General features: G+C 43.5%; 1 protein-coding gene across 1 annotated transcript in view; it reads right to left on the reverse strand.

Moving 5' to 3' along the window:
• The window catches only part of GCNA (germ cell nuclear acidic peptidase), a 137363-nt gene that overhangs the window by 18600 nt on the left and 104540 nt on the right, over positions 1-14223 (reverse strand). The window contains exon 5 of the mRNA XM_033944459.1: positions 4123-4267. Within this exon, the coding sequence (XP_033800350.1) occupies positions 4123-4267 (145 nt within the window). The remainder of the gene's footprint in view (positions 1-4122; positions 4268-14223) is intronic.

Genomic DNA, 14223 nt, shown 5'->3' on the forward strand with positions numbered 1-14223 from the left:
AGAAATAGTGAAACATACAAACATAATGGCAGATAAAGGCCAAATGGACTATTCAGTCTGCACAGCCAATATCTCCTCCTTTCCTTAAGAGATCCCATGTTCCTGACCCATGCTTTCTTGAATTCAGACATAAGAATAGCCTTAGTGGGTCAGACCAGTGGTCCATCTAGTCCAGTATCCCATCTTCATGGAAGCCAATCCAAGTCACGAGTACCTGACAAAACGCCAAATAACAATAACATTCCATGCCACCAATCTCAAGGCAAGCAGTGGTTTCCCATTGTCTGTCTCAATAGCAGATTATGAACTTTTCCTCCAGGAACTTGTCCAAACCTTTTTAAAACCAGCTACATTAACCACTGTTACCACATCCTCTACAAAGTTACAGAGCTTAACTATTCTCCGAGTGAAAAAATATTTCCTCCTATTGGTTTTAAAAGTATTACTCTGTAATTTTGAATGTCCCCTAGACTGAACTCTGAGGACTTTCTTAAGAGATCAGACTCCACAGGTGGCCCTTGAGGGAGGAATGCTGGCCTAGTGCCTAACCCTCAGTAAGCCATGTTCTAAGAGAGGTTGTAAAGGCTTAGCTTTAAAGATATTGTTCCACAGCAACCTGTGAACTACTGTCTGGGAAAGGTAAACTTAGCTTTCAGTAGGTTATATTATTGTAGTTCTCTTTTAGCTCAGCAAAATCAGTTAGGCAATAGTGTAGCCCAGGGGTGTCCAACCCGCAGCCCATGGGCTGCATGCAGCCTCATGAAGTATTTTGAGCAGCCCCGTTCGAAAGTGATGCGGTGTTTTCCTCTGCCACCCTCGGGTGTTTACCGTCTTGCCGGCTCCTTCCTCCGTCTTGCTGCAATGTTTGCTCAAAGCTGCAGGCAGCAGATCCTATGTGCCTCTTGCGGCTGACCTGAAAGTGTTCCCTCTGATGTCTCAACGTCACAGAGAACACTTCCAGATCATCCGCAAGAGGCACACAGGATCTGCTGCCCACAGCTTTGAGCAAACGCTACAGCAAGATGGAGGACGGAGCAGGCAAGACGGTAAACACCCGCGGCACAGACAGGAGGGAGGGAGAAGGGTGTGCTGGGACTCGAGAGGGAGGCACTGTCCGCAGCTCTCAGCAAAAAATGACTAGCAGTGAGGAGGAAGCCGGCCTGAAGGTAAACACCCAGGGCACAGAAGGGAGGGAGGGAGAAAGGTGTTTTGGGACTTGAGGGAGGTGCCACCCGCGGCTTTCAGCAAAAAATGACTAGCAGTGAGGAGGGAGCCGGCCTGAAGGTAAATACCTGGGGCACAGAAGGGGAGGGAGGGAGAAGGCAAAAGGTTGGACACCTCTGGTGTAGCCTTTAGAGTCTCTGTTAGGGTCTAATACAAAACAGATTAGGGCACAAATAGCTGTTGAGGAAAGGCTCTGGTGTTACTTTAATTACATCTCGCCCATCCCAAGGAAGAGCTTTTTTGATTTATAGGCTCTTCAGCCAAACAGGAACAGGGCATTACTTTGGTAGGTTTTTTTCTGCCCTTTCTTTATCCTTCCAGGTGTAAGTACTTCTGTACCACAGTATGGGTGGGAAACATATCACCAAAGCTGCTGCTCAGGTTACAACTTCTGCCTCTGTGCAGACAGAAAATGGTACCCAGGCAGAGGGAGTGGTTCCATGTGTAAGCTGTTTTCAGCTTGACTCTCTCATGAAGGAAGAAAAGGAAATGAGAGAGGAGGTGGCAAGATTGAGAAGCATCTGTGAGAATGAGAGGTACATCGATTAAATGATTCATGAGGTGTCAAAGATTTCCAGCAGCTGGGAAGAAGAGGTTGTGCTGAGGGAAGACAGCTGGACTCTGATTATGGAACACTGCAAGATTAGTACTGTGACTCCCCCTGACCTTTAACTAAAGAACCGATGTGCAGTCCTGGAAGTGGAGGAGATGAGAGCATCCCAAGGAGAGGAAGAACCAAAGCTTGTAATCCCCCAAATTACTGGCAGGGTGATCAAAGCCCCCAGGTAAGTATAAGCCCTCAGGTAAGTAAATCACTTAATATCTCTACCACTTATTGTATGCCATGTGACCGCCTGCTCTTTCTATTATTACTCCAGTTTTTGACTTTGCTTATTATGCATTCTTGAGCTGTTTGTGATACTGCTGTGTGCATTCACCTTATTGAATTGGATTCCTGTATGTGTTCTCTTTATCACTGTCAATAAAAAAATAGTTATATAAAAAAATACACAGATGGGAAAAGGGGGCAATAGAGTAGACAGCCAGGATGGTGTGAATAACATGAAGAAAGACCTGGCGAAGCTTAAAGCTCAGAAATTTGACAACTAAAATTTAATGCTAAGAAATGCAAGTTCATGCATTTAGGCTGCAAACACCAGAGAGTACAGTTTAGGAGGTGAAAAACTTATGTGCACGACAGAAGAGCAAGGCTTGGGTGTGATTGTATGTGATGATCTTAAGGTGGCCAAACAGGATGAAAAGGTGACGGCGAAAGCTAGAAGGTTGCTAGGATGCACAGGTAGAGGTATGGCCAGTAGGAAAAAGGAGGTATTGATGTCCCTGAATAAGACTCTGGCAAGACCTCATTTAGAATTTTGTGTACAATTCTGGAGGCCCCACCTTCAAAAAGATATAAAATAGATGAATTCTGTTCAGCGGAAGACTATTAAAATGGTGCAGGGTTTTCATCATAAGGCGTATGGGGACAGACTTAAAGATCTCAATCTGTATACTTTGGAGGAAAGGTGGGAGAGGGGAGATATGATAGAGATGTTTAAATATCTACATGATGTAAATGCGCATGAATCGAGTCTCTTTCATTTGAAAGGAAGCTCTGGAATAAGAGGGCATAGGATGAAGTTCAGAGGTGATAGGCTCTGGAGTAATTAGGATTAATAAGTTAAAAAGTGATAAATCACCTGGGCCAGATAGTATACATCCCAAGGTACTAAAGGAACTCAAACATGAAATTGCTGACCTGCTGTTAGTGATCTATAACCTGTCGCTAAAATCATCTGTAGTACCTGAAGATTGAAGAGTGGCCAATGTTACGCTGATTTTTAAAAAGGGCTCCAGGGAAGATCCGGAAAATGACATACTGGTAAGTCTGACTTCCGTACCGGGCAAAATGTTGGAAATGCAAAGTGATGCATATTGGGAAGAATAACCTAAATCACAGTTACTGGATGCTAGGGTCCACCTTGGGGTTTAGCACCCAAGAAAGGGATCTGGGTGTCATTGTAGAAAATACGATGAAACCTTCTACCCAATGTGTGGCGGCGGCCAAAAACGCAAACAAAATGCTAGGAATTATTAAAAAAGGGATGGTTAACAAGACTAAAAATATTATAATGCCTCTGTATCGCTCCATAGTGCGACCTCATCTGGAGTATTGCGTTCATTTCTGGTCTCTTTACTTCAAGAAAGATAAAGCGGCACTAGAAAAGGTTCAAAAAAGAGCAACCAAGATCATAAAGGGGATGGAACTCCACTCGTATGAGGAAGGACTAGAAAGGTTAGGGCTCTTCAGTTTGGAAAAGAGAAGGCTGAAGGGAAATACGATTGAAGTCTACAAAATCCTGAGTGGAGTACAGCAGGTACAAGTGGATCAATTTTTCACTCCGTCAAAAATTACAAAGACTAGGGGACACTAGATGAAACTGCAGAGAAATACTTTTAAAACCAGTAGAAAGAAATATTTCTTCACTCAGAGAATAGTTAAGCTCTAGAATGCGTTGCCAGAGGTTGTGGTAAAAGTGGATAGCATAGCTGGTTTTAAGAAAGGTTTGGACAAATTCCTGGAGGAAAAGTCCATAGTCTATTATTAAGACACGGGGGGAATTTCTGCTTGCCTTGGATTGGTGGCCTGGAATATTGCTACTCTTTGGGTTTTGGCCAGGTACTAGTGACCTGGATTGGCTACTGTGAGAGTGGGCTACTGTGCTTGATGGACCATTGGTCTGACCCAGAAAGGCTATTCTTATGTTTTTATGGCAAGGCTGCAGGAGGCATAACACAACTAGAAGTAAACCATTGTGCTAAGCTTAGTGAAGTTTATTGTATCAGACTGAATGATTGTAACACAAGTATTTACTTCTTGTAATTATATAAACGCACTTCTTGATTAAAGATACTGCTATTATAAAGCAAGTATAGTTTACGAGCAAGTTCCTCCTTCATGTGCTTGAAATTCTTCACAAATGCTGATGCTGGGTTTGAAAGCTCCTGCAAAAAGCAGCCAGGCACCTGACAGGAAACACTCCTGCAGAGATAATAGATAAGACAATTTAAAAACAAGTCAGGAAAGCATGCAGAGCATGGTTCGTGGAATGCCTTTCAGTACTTCTACATGTAAAGGAATGTGTGCATATTCATGCGCACATGACTTTTTAAAAAACATTTTTACTAAAAAAAATGTAAAAAATATGTGAAGGGATTATTCTCACCATAAACATCGCAAACAGCTACCAGGAGAATAACATCTTAATGTAATCCCACACATCCTTTCCCTTCTCCAACTCAGGAAATCCTCTTTTGCCCATCCTTGTTCCCCCAACCTGTCCAAATATTACATTACATTACATTGGTGTTTTCTATCCTGCCAATACCTTTCAGTTCTAGGCGGTTTAAACAAGAAATTAGCCTGCGCATTCCCAGAGAGATTACAAGATTGATAGCTATAGTATGTGTCAGGATCTGGGAAGGGTCGATACGGTTTGGTTAGATCATTTGACAAATTTCTTGAATAGTATGGTTTTCAGTTCTTTCCTGAATGTTTTGTAGTTGGGTATCATGGTCAGCAGATTTGAGAGGTGGCGGTCTATTTTTGCTGCTCTGGTGGCTAGTAGACCGTCATATATTTTTTTTGCTTTGCATGCCTTTTGACTGGGGGGGGGGGGTGTAAAGTGTGCTTGAGTTCTCCTTGGTCTGGATGTCTCTCTCACTTGAGTTCTCCTTGGTCTGGATGTCTCTCTCATGATTAGGCGGTTGTTCAGATAGCTTGATCCATTTCCATTTAGGGCTTATATCTCATTAATTTTATGAATCTTGCTTTTCTGTAAGCCTATTTCTATAATATATTCTTTATGCATCACCTCTGGCTGTGCTTCTTATTTGAGTCTACTTCCTGGTGAATCTTCGGTGACGGTATTGAACTCGGGACCTGGCGTTTTGTAAGGCGCCTAACATAACCCCTACATCAATCCTTACAACAGCAGTAGATCAGGTACGCAGTGTGACAAACCTAGCACCAGCTCTAGTTTTGCCCTGGTAAGATCCAGTGCAGAAGAGCTGACCAGGTTGATTCTGGCGGTCAACTTGAGGCTGACCCCTCTTACCCCTATATTCAGAGTAATAATGGTATGGGACAGAGGCAGGCAGACTGTCAACAGCAGCCATCAGGCTATAGGGCAGTTAGAGAAGCTACAAGGAATTTAGCTGCACCCAGTAAACCCAGGCAGAGAAAGGCTGCTTTGGAACCAAAGCCCATCCCCCTCTACAGGCTGAAGGGGATTGGCTCTGAGCTGCTTAAGAGCAGACTGATGCAAGCAGCAAGAGGAGGAGCGAGTGACCAGGGTGAGTCACGCCCACTGCCCAAGGCAGGGCAGGAGCCGTGGGGCCAAGCAGCAGAGCCAACAGTTTCAGATTGGCCTATGCAGGAGGTGGAAGAAATCTTCCCTACCTCAGACTTCCAGATCGCTGACTGTGTGGAAGGAATGGACGTACAAGCTACTGGCCCTATGATAGAGAGCCAGACAGAATGCATGGACACTGAATGAAAGGAAATGAGTAACTGTGAAGCAATTAGTGTTTTGGGTTTTTTTTTTTCTTTCTTCTTGTGCTTTCTTTCTGTGCAAGAAAAGCCTGAAGAATTTGCTATGTGTTTGGGCTTTATTATGATTTTTGGTTTAAGTACAATACTTACCTGAATACTGACTACTGGATTTACTTAAAGCCAAGTTTGAGCAAAAGAACCTAAAGGTTGAATATTTAAGTTTATTTTTGAACTGTGAAAATCCTGCTGTGGCTCCCGTTCCTGGGAAGCTAATTAGCTTATCTCCCTCAGCTGTTTGTTTTTGCCTTCCATAAGGTAGCTGAAGAAACGCTGGGCTGTTTGCAAAGCTGTGCTGAGGCTTACTGCCTAATGAGGTATCTAATGTTGTTTGTAACAAGGGTTCGTTCTGAATGTTGCATGACTGCTGAAAGACAGCTGTTTCATGCCTCTAACAAATATTGCTGGGAGAGAATTTAACTTGTGTTTGAACACCATTATAAAGTGCATTTCTGAATCAGAGTACAAGATCTCAGGCAAAACCATCTGTATGAGATTTCTGTTTTGGTATATCTTTATTTTTGCAATTGACTTTATTTTGAATGAAATGCTACAGTGACTTTGCTTTATGTTGCACCTTTTTGACCACTGGGGTCAGAATAAACACCTTATTTTTTGCCTTGGAGCATTTTGTCTGAGTGGTGGTGTTTTATGAGGTCATACTTGCCTTTCTCTCCCCAGCCTAGGCAGTCGCCTAGTGCCAACCAAAAAGTCCTGAAGATACCCCTGGTTAAAGGGGACACGCCAGAATCCCAGTGTTTGTCACACAATAGCTCTGCGCTGAGGAGTGTTGGTGACAGCAGCCTAGGAGTAACATTAGATGGCCACCTGTCCCTGTCCATCCACATATCTCAAGTAGTCTCCACCTCCTTCTACTACCTCTGCCAACTGAGAAGGATCAAACCCTACATCTCCACACCTGACCTGGCCCAACTCCTCTACGCCTATGTCCTCTCCAATGCAACAACGTTTAACTTCAAGAAAGGGAACTATGATGCCATGAGACAAATGGTGAGGAAAAAAACTCAAATACAGCTCCAAGAAAGCACAGACTGTGGAGCAAGCCTGGTCCTTATTCAAAGACATGGTAAACGAGGCACAAAACCTGTAAATACCCAGATTTAGAAAAGGATGCAAAAAGAATCAAATGAAAGACCCAGCATGGATGACCAATGAAGTAAAGAAAGTGATAGGAGACAAGAAAAATTCATTTCGGAAGTGGAAAAAGGACAAAACTGAAGAAAATTGGAAAGAGCACAGGAAGCAACAAAAGGAATGTCACCGAGTGGTCAGAAAAGCAAAGAAAGAATACGAACAGAGACACACAAAATTTTAAACCATTCTTCCGATATGTGAAAGGAAAGCAGCCGGCGAGGGAGGAGGTGGGACCTCTGGATGAGGGAGACAGGAAGGAAGTGGTGAAGGAGGAAAAAGAGGTGGCTGACAGACTAAACATGTTCTTCTCGTCGGTCTTTACAAGAGAAGACACATCCGACGTGCCGGAACCGGAAAAAATCTTCAAGGGGGATCAAGAAGGAAAATTATCCCTCGAAGACGTACTCAAGCAGATAGATAGATTAAAAACTGACAAATCTCCAGGCCCAGACGGAATCCACCCGAGAATCCCGAAAGAGCTCAAAGACGAAACAGCGGAGTTATTACTGCAGATTTGTAACCTATCCTTGAGAACAGGGGTAATCCCGGAGGCCTGGAGGATAGCGAATGTTATACCTATCTTCAAAAAAGGATCGAGAGGTGACCCAGGGAACTACAGACCGGTCAGCTTAACCTCAGTTCCAGGGAAGATGGCCGAATCATTGATCAAGGAAAGTATCAATGAGCATTTAGAAAAAAATAATCTGATGAGAACAAGCCAGCATGGTTTCTGCAAAGGAAGATCATGCCAAACGAACCTACTTCATTTCTTTGAGAGGATAAGCGAACAATTGGACACGGGTGACCCCATAGACATTGTATATCTGGATTTCCAAAAAGCCTTCGACAAGGTACTTATGAGCGCCTACTAAGAAAACTGTGGCGCCACGGGGTGGTAGGGGATGTGCACAGACGGATCAGAAATTGGCTGGCGGACAGGAAACAGAGGGTAGGAGTAAAGGGACACTACTCTGACTGGAAAGGGGTCACAAGTGGTGTCCCACAGGGGTCAGTGTTGGGACCGCTGCTGTTCAATATATTCATAAATGACCTAGAAACAGGGACGAAGTGCGAAGTTATAAAATTTGCGGACGACACAAAACTCTCCAGTAGAATCAGAACTGTTGAGGAATGCAAAGATCTACAAAGAGACCTGAACAAACTGAGCGAGTGGGCAGAAAGATGGCAGATGAGCTTCAATGTAGAGAAATATAAAGTCTTGCATATAGGGAAAGGTAACCCAATGTACAGCTATACGATGGGAGGGAGGGTACTGGGGAAGGCAACCTAGAAAAAGACTTGGGGGTTCTGGTGGATAAAACAATGAAGCTGGTGGTGCAATGTGCAGCGGCCTAAAAGAAAGCAAACAGAATGTTGGGCATTATCAAAAAGGGTATCACTACTAGAACAAAGGAAGTCATCCTATCACTGTATCGAGTGATGGTGCGCCCGCATCTGGAGTACTCTGTCCAATACTGGTCGCCGTACCTTAAGAAGGATATGGCATTACTTGAGAGGGTGCTGAATCCCAATATAAACGACTGGGTTAGGTCAAAAAAGCCTAGTTCCAAAAAACAGAATCACAAATAAACAGATAGAGGAACCAGTTCAAAAAATACTTTCCACTTTCAACGGTGCTCAGAATCCAAGATGGAATGTAAGAACTCAGAGTGGGGGATTAATCCCCCACTCTGAGTTCTTACATTCCATCTTGGATTCTGAGCACCGTTGAAAGTGGAAAGTATTTTTTGAACTGGTTCCTCTATCTGTTTATTTGTGATTACTTGAGAGGGTCCAGCGAAGAGTGACTAAGATAATAAAGGGCATGGAAAACCTTTTGCATTCTGAAAGGCTGGAGAAGCTGGGGCTCTTTACCCTGGAAAAGCGAAGACTTAGAGGGGACATGATAGAGACTTATAAAATCATGAACGGCATGGAGAAGGACAGATTCTTCAGACTAGCGGGGACAACAAAAACAAGAGGGCATTCAGAAAAACTGAAAGGAGACAGATTCAAAACGAATGCTAGGAAGTTCTTCACTCAGAGGGTGGAGGACACCTGGAATGCGCTCCCAGAAGAGGTGATAGGACAGAGTACAATATTGGGTTTCAAAAAGGGATTGGATAACTTCCTGAAGGTGAAGGGGATTGAAGGATACAGATAGAGGGTAACTATACAGGACACTAAATGAATAAGGAATACACGATTTAGGTAAAGGATCACTTACAGGTCATGGACCTGGGGGGCCGCCATGGGAGCGGACTGCTGGGCACGATGGAACCCTGGTCTGACCCAGCGGAGGCAATGCTTATGTTCTTATGATGGATTACTGCAACTCCCTATTTAATAGAGTAGCCAAAAAAAAGATCTCAAGCACCTCCAGCGGGTACAAAACGCAGTAATCCGCCTCCTACAGTCTCAACTACCAGGACCCCATCTCCCCAGCCCTCCGTGATGAGCACTGGCTTCTGATTAAACAACGCTGTGCATTCAAGGCCCTGGTAATAGCACATAAAAGAATTTATGCCACCACACCAGCCTACATAGAATCCAAGCTGACCCTGTACACCCCCACCAGCTCGGAAATGGAGAAACGCCTGTGCATCCCCTCAGGAAGGTCTCTCCTGTCAGAAACCGCCCGCAAATCAGATTACAGAACTCATTGATGACCTTCCAGAAAGCGGTAAAGACCCTCCTCTTCAAAGAAAATTACAACTGCAATCTACCCTTAAACTCCCCCTTCCTTCTACTCTCCCTTCTCTATTCTGAACCTCTACTTAAATTACTGTATAGTCCATTCTTAACCTGTACTTAAATTGTTATATAATCCTTGTACTTAAACTACTGTATAATCTTTGTATTGTCCAAATATACTCCACTGTGAATGTTTGCTTGTAGGCCGTTCTGAGCTACTGGGAGGATGGGATAAAAATAAAAATAAAAGGACTGCATCATTGAGCACCTTGACGGACACAATCTGATGAGGACTAGCCAGCATGGCTTCAGCAAAGGAAGATATTGCGTGACGAACTTGCTGCACTTCTTCGAGGGAGTAAACAGATGGATAGACGAGGGTGACCCGGTCGACATTGTATATCTGGATTTTCAGAAGGCTTTCGACAAGGTTCCGCATGAATGACTACTTCGAAAAATTGTGAGCCATGGAATCGAGGGTGAAATACTCACCTGCATTAAAAATTGGTTGGTGAATAGGAAACAGAGAGTGGGAGTAAATGGACAATACTCGGACTGGAAAAGCGTTACCAGTGGAGTGCCTTAGGGTTCGGTACTTGGACCCATGCTCTTCAACATATTTATAAACGATCTAGAAATTGGTATGATGAGCGAGGTGATTAAATTTGCGGACGATACCAAGTTATTCAGAGTAGTGAAGACGCAGGAGGATTGTTAACATCTGCAATGTGACAAACACGCTCAAGAAATGGGCCGTGACATGGCAGATGAGTTTTAACTTGGATAAATATAAGGTAATGCATGTTAGTAACAAAAATCTTATACACGAATACAGGATGTCCGGGGTGATACTTGGAGAGACCCCCCAGGAAAGAGATTTGGGAGTACTGTTTGACAAGTTGATGAAGCCATCTGCGCAATGTGCGGTGGCGAAAAGGGCAAACAGAATGCTAGGAATGATTAAGAAGGGGGATCACAAACAGATCGGAGAAGATTATCATGCCGCTGTACTGGGCCATGGTACGCCCTCACCTGGAATACTGCGTCCAGCACTGGTCACTGTACATGAAGGAGGACACGGTACTACTCGAAAGGGTCCAGAGAAGAGCAGCTAAAATGGTAAAGGGGCTGGAGGAGTTGCCGTACAGTGAGAGATTAGAGAAACTGGGCCTCTTCTCCCTTGAAAAGAGGAGACAGAAGGGACATGATCGAAACATTCAAGATACTGAAGGGAACAGATAAAGACAGGTTAGTAGATAAAGACAGGTTGTTCACCCTCTCCAAGGGAGAACGAGAGGGCACTCTCTAAAGTTAAAAGGGGATAGATTCCGTACAAACGTAAGGAAATTCTTCTTAACCCAGAGTGGTGGAAAACTGGAACGCTCTTCCGGAGGCTGTTATAGGGGAAAACACCCTCCAGGGATTTAAGACAAAGTTATACAAGTTCCTGTTGAACCGAAGCATATGCAGGTCTCAGGGCACTGGTCTTTGACCTGGGGACCACCGCAAGAGCGGACTGCAGGGCACGATGGACCACTTGTCTGACCCAGCAGCAGCAAATTCTTATGTTCATTGTGTTGGGGGTGGTTTGGTCGAAAGGCAGGAGGATGGTGATATCGTCTGCATAGCTGTTATGATATTATGCCTAGTTTGTCTTAGTATATGCCAAGTGTGGCTATGTAAAGGTTGAAGAGTGTTGGCGATAGCGGGGAACCTTGGAGGACTCAGCATAGGTTATTCCAGGATTTTGATTGTTCATTGTTTGCTTTAATTCTTTATCTTCTTAAGCGGAGGAAGCCTTCAAACCAATTGTAGACATTGCCTGTGATTCCTATTGCCTCCAGTGTTTGTAGTAGGATGTCATAATCTACTAGGTTGAATGCCATTGTGAGATCGAGTTGTATGAATAGCATTTTTTTGCCTTTGCTTAGGTGGTATTTGGCTGTGTCTAGGAGAGAGACTAGTAGTGTTTCTGTACTGTAGTTGCCTCTGAAGCCCGATTGTGAGGGGTGGAGTATGTTGTGGGTTTCTAAGTATTCGGTGAGAAGTTTTGCTACGAGGCCTTCCATTAGTTTGATGTATAGCAGTAGGTATTGAGGCTATAGGTCAGCCACCCCCAATAAGTATCCAAAATAAATCTCATTCTTGAAGATAAATCTCTGCACATGTCTCAAGTCAGTTTGGCTGCATTATAGACTTTTTGGACATTAGACAGCTATACATCAAAATTGGGAGCCATGAGCTTATTCCATGCCACAGCCATATAATGTTTCCTGGCTACCAAGAGGTTGTCCAGGTCCCACAGAATACTTGGGACTGATAAACTGAGCAAGTACTTATGGTCCCTAGGAATCTGCATCTGGGTCACTTCCTTAATCCAATCACAACTGGATTACCCCAATGACAGGACAGCATAGATTTGAACTGTAAAGATGCTTCAGACTAGCAGATAAGAAAATACCAGAAAAGAACCTTATATCTGTTTTCTAGAATCCTGGCATAGATTAAGGTCTTAGCAGGGTTTAAAAAAATTCTCAATGTTAATTTTGACAAGGCTATCCCCCTGTTCCTTCTCCCAACTTGTCCCATATTTACAATGTACCTCCCTGATATCACATAGCATATCCTAAAATGTTGACTATAGATCAGGCCTGCACAACTCAAAAATGATCTGGGGGCCGCAACGAAGTCAGAAAATGTAGTGAGGGCCGAAAGTAGTGCCCTTGGGTTGAGGCACCCAGAAGTGTGTGGACATTGCCATAATGACATCATGTGCATGCATGACATCATGTCAACATCCGCGCATGCGCAGAGGCCTTCCAGATGGGTCCTGAGATGTCAGTAGGGAGTGCCAGCAGGGAAGAGGGCGGGAAAGAAGGAGAGGCGCTAGCATCGGCTGATTGCCTACAGCAGTGTTTCTCAACTACTTCAAGATAAGTACCCCCAACCAGAGATCTCCAAAGCTCTGCCCTAAAACCACCCGCGCTCTGCTCCAGATCCTGCCCCCATTACTAATTGTAAGGCAATTTTTTCCTTTAATTTTTCATATACACACAATACACACAGCAGATTATAAATTCTCAAAACTGATACATTTCAGTCACTAAATTGAAAATAAAATCATTTTACCTACCTTTGATGTCTGGTGATTTAATTAGTTTCTGGTTGGACTTCCTTCTGACTGTACAATCCAACATTTCTTTCACAATCCAGCCCCATCCTCTTTGGGTCCAAGTCTCTCTCTCTTTTCCCTCTGCTTACCCTCCCCAGATCCAGTGTCAGTTCATAAGAACATAAGAATAGTCTTACTGGGTCAGACCAATGGTCCATCAAGCCCAGTAGCCCACTCTCATGGTGGCCAATCCAGGTCACTAGTAATACTTTCAAATAGTTCAAGTTATGCTGCATTGATTAACCAGAATTTAACTACAAATTTCTTCTCTGTACAAAAAAAATACCCTCCTGAAAATTTGAACTGTGATTGCTGGTGTCAAAACTGAACTACAAGGCTTCAAAGATGGGTAAAATTTGTTAATATTTTTGCTGCTCTGTTTGACTTACATTATCTTTACAAATAAATGAAAGCAGGCCTTGAAATTTTAATAGATGACTAGTAATCAATAGTTGAGCATGTGTACCAAGCAAGAAGTCACCACTTAAATTTGTTACAAATATATGGCACCCCAAAGATGAAGCCAAAAATTAGCGAATTGAGTGTTTGGCCAACTTTGGGAATGAGGCATCAGAAGAGTGCTTAACCTAGACTTTTAAAACTCTAAAAGCTTATTATGTACAAAAAGTTGCACCAGTAGATTAGATTTCAGGCTGATGTTAGCAAAACTCTGTGTGCAAGAGGCCCTTGAAGTTGCCCAATTGTTTTCGTACGATACACACAAAAATTTTAAGGCCTCTAGTTAGGCACCTCTTACTACATGAATTTCTTGTTTTAAGGGGTTGAAACTTTGCATGGCTCTCATCTCCATAAGTTAGGGTACCTACATGCCAAGTTCATTAAAATTGAAGATGGTAAGGTGGGGATCACTTGTACAGTTGACATGGACTGACCCAGAGTTTATCTACCACTGCAGAAATTGTGGAAGTAAAGGGCTTCAATGGCTGGGAGGGTGTAGATGGGCTGGACTAAGTCTTAACAGAGATTTCGGCAGTTGGAACCCAAGCACAGTACTGGATAAAGCTAAGAAGAAAAAATTTAAATTGAATCAGGTTGGGCAGACTGGATGGACCATTCGGGTCTTTATCTGCCGTCATCTACTATGTTACTATGAGTTACCATAATGTGTTGAGACAGTGTGTCGAGAGCTTGAGATCACTGAGATACAAGTCTATTGAGGTGTCTGGAGATGAAGTCTTACAAATGGAGTAAACATGCATCGTGGAAGCCATGTTACCTAGCAGTACCATCATTTGCCTGGCCGAGAGTAATGGAAAGTGAGACGTCTGAGTGCAAAGCTGAAAAAGTGTCTAGTCTTTGCTGAGGGAGAAACTCTCTGAGATGAATAGTGTCCAGCAGAGCTCTG

The sequence above is a fragment of the Geotrypetes seraphini genome, chromosome 5 (assembly GCF_902459505.1).
Source record: "Geotrypetes seraphini chromosome 5, aGeoSer1.1, whole genome shotgun sequence".
Lineage (NCBI taxonomy): Eukaryota > Metazoa > Chordata > Amphibia > Gymnophiona > Dermophiidae > Geotrypetes > Geotrypetes seraphini.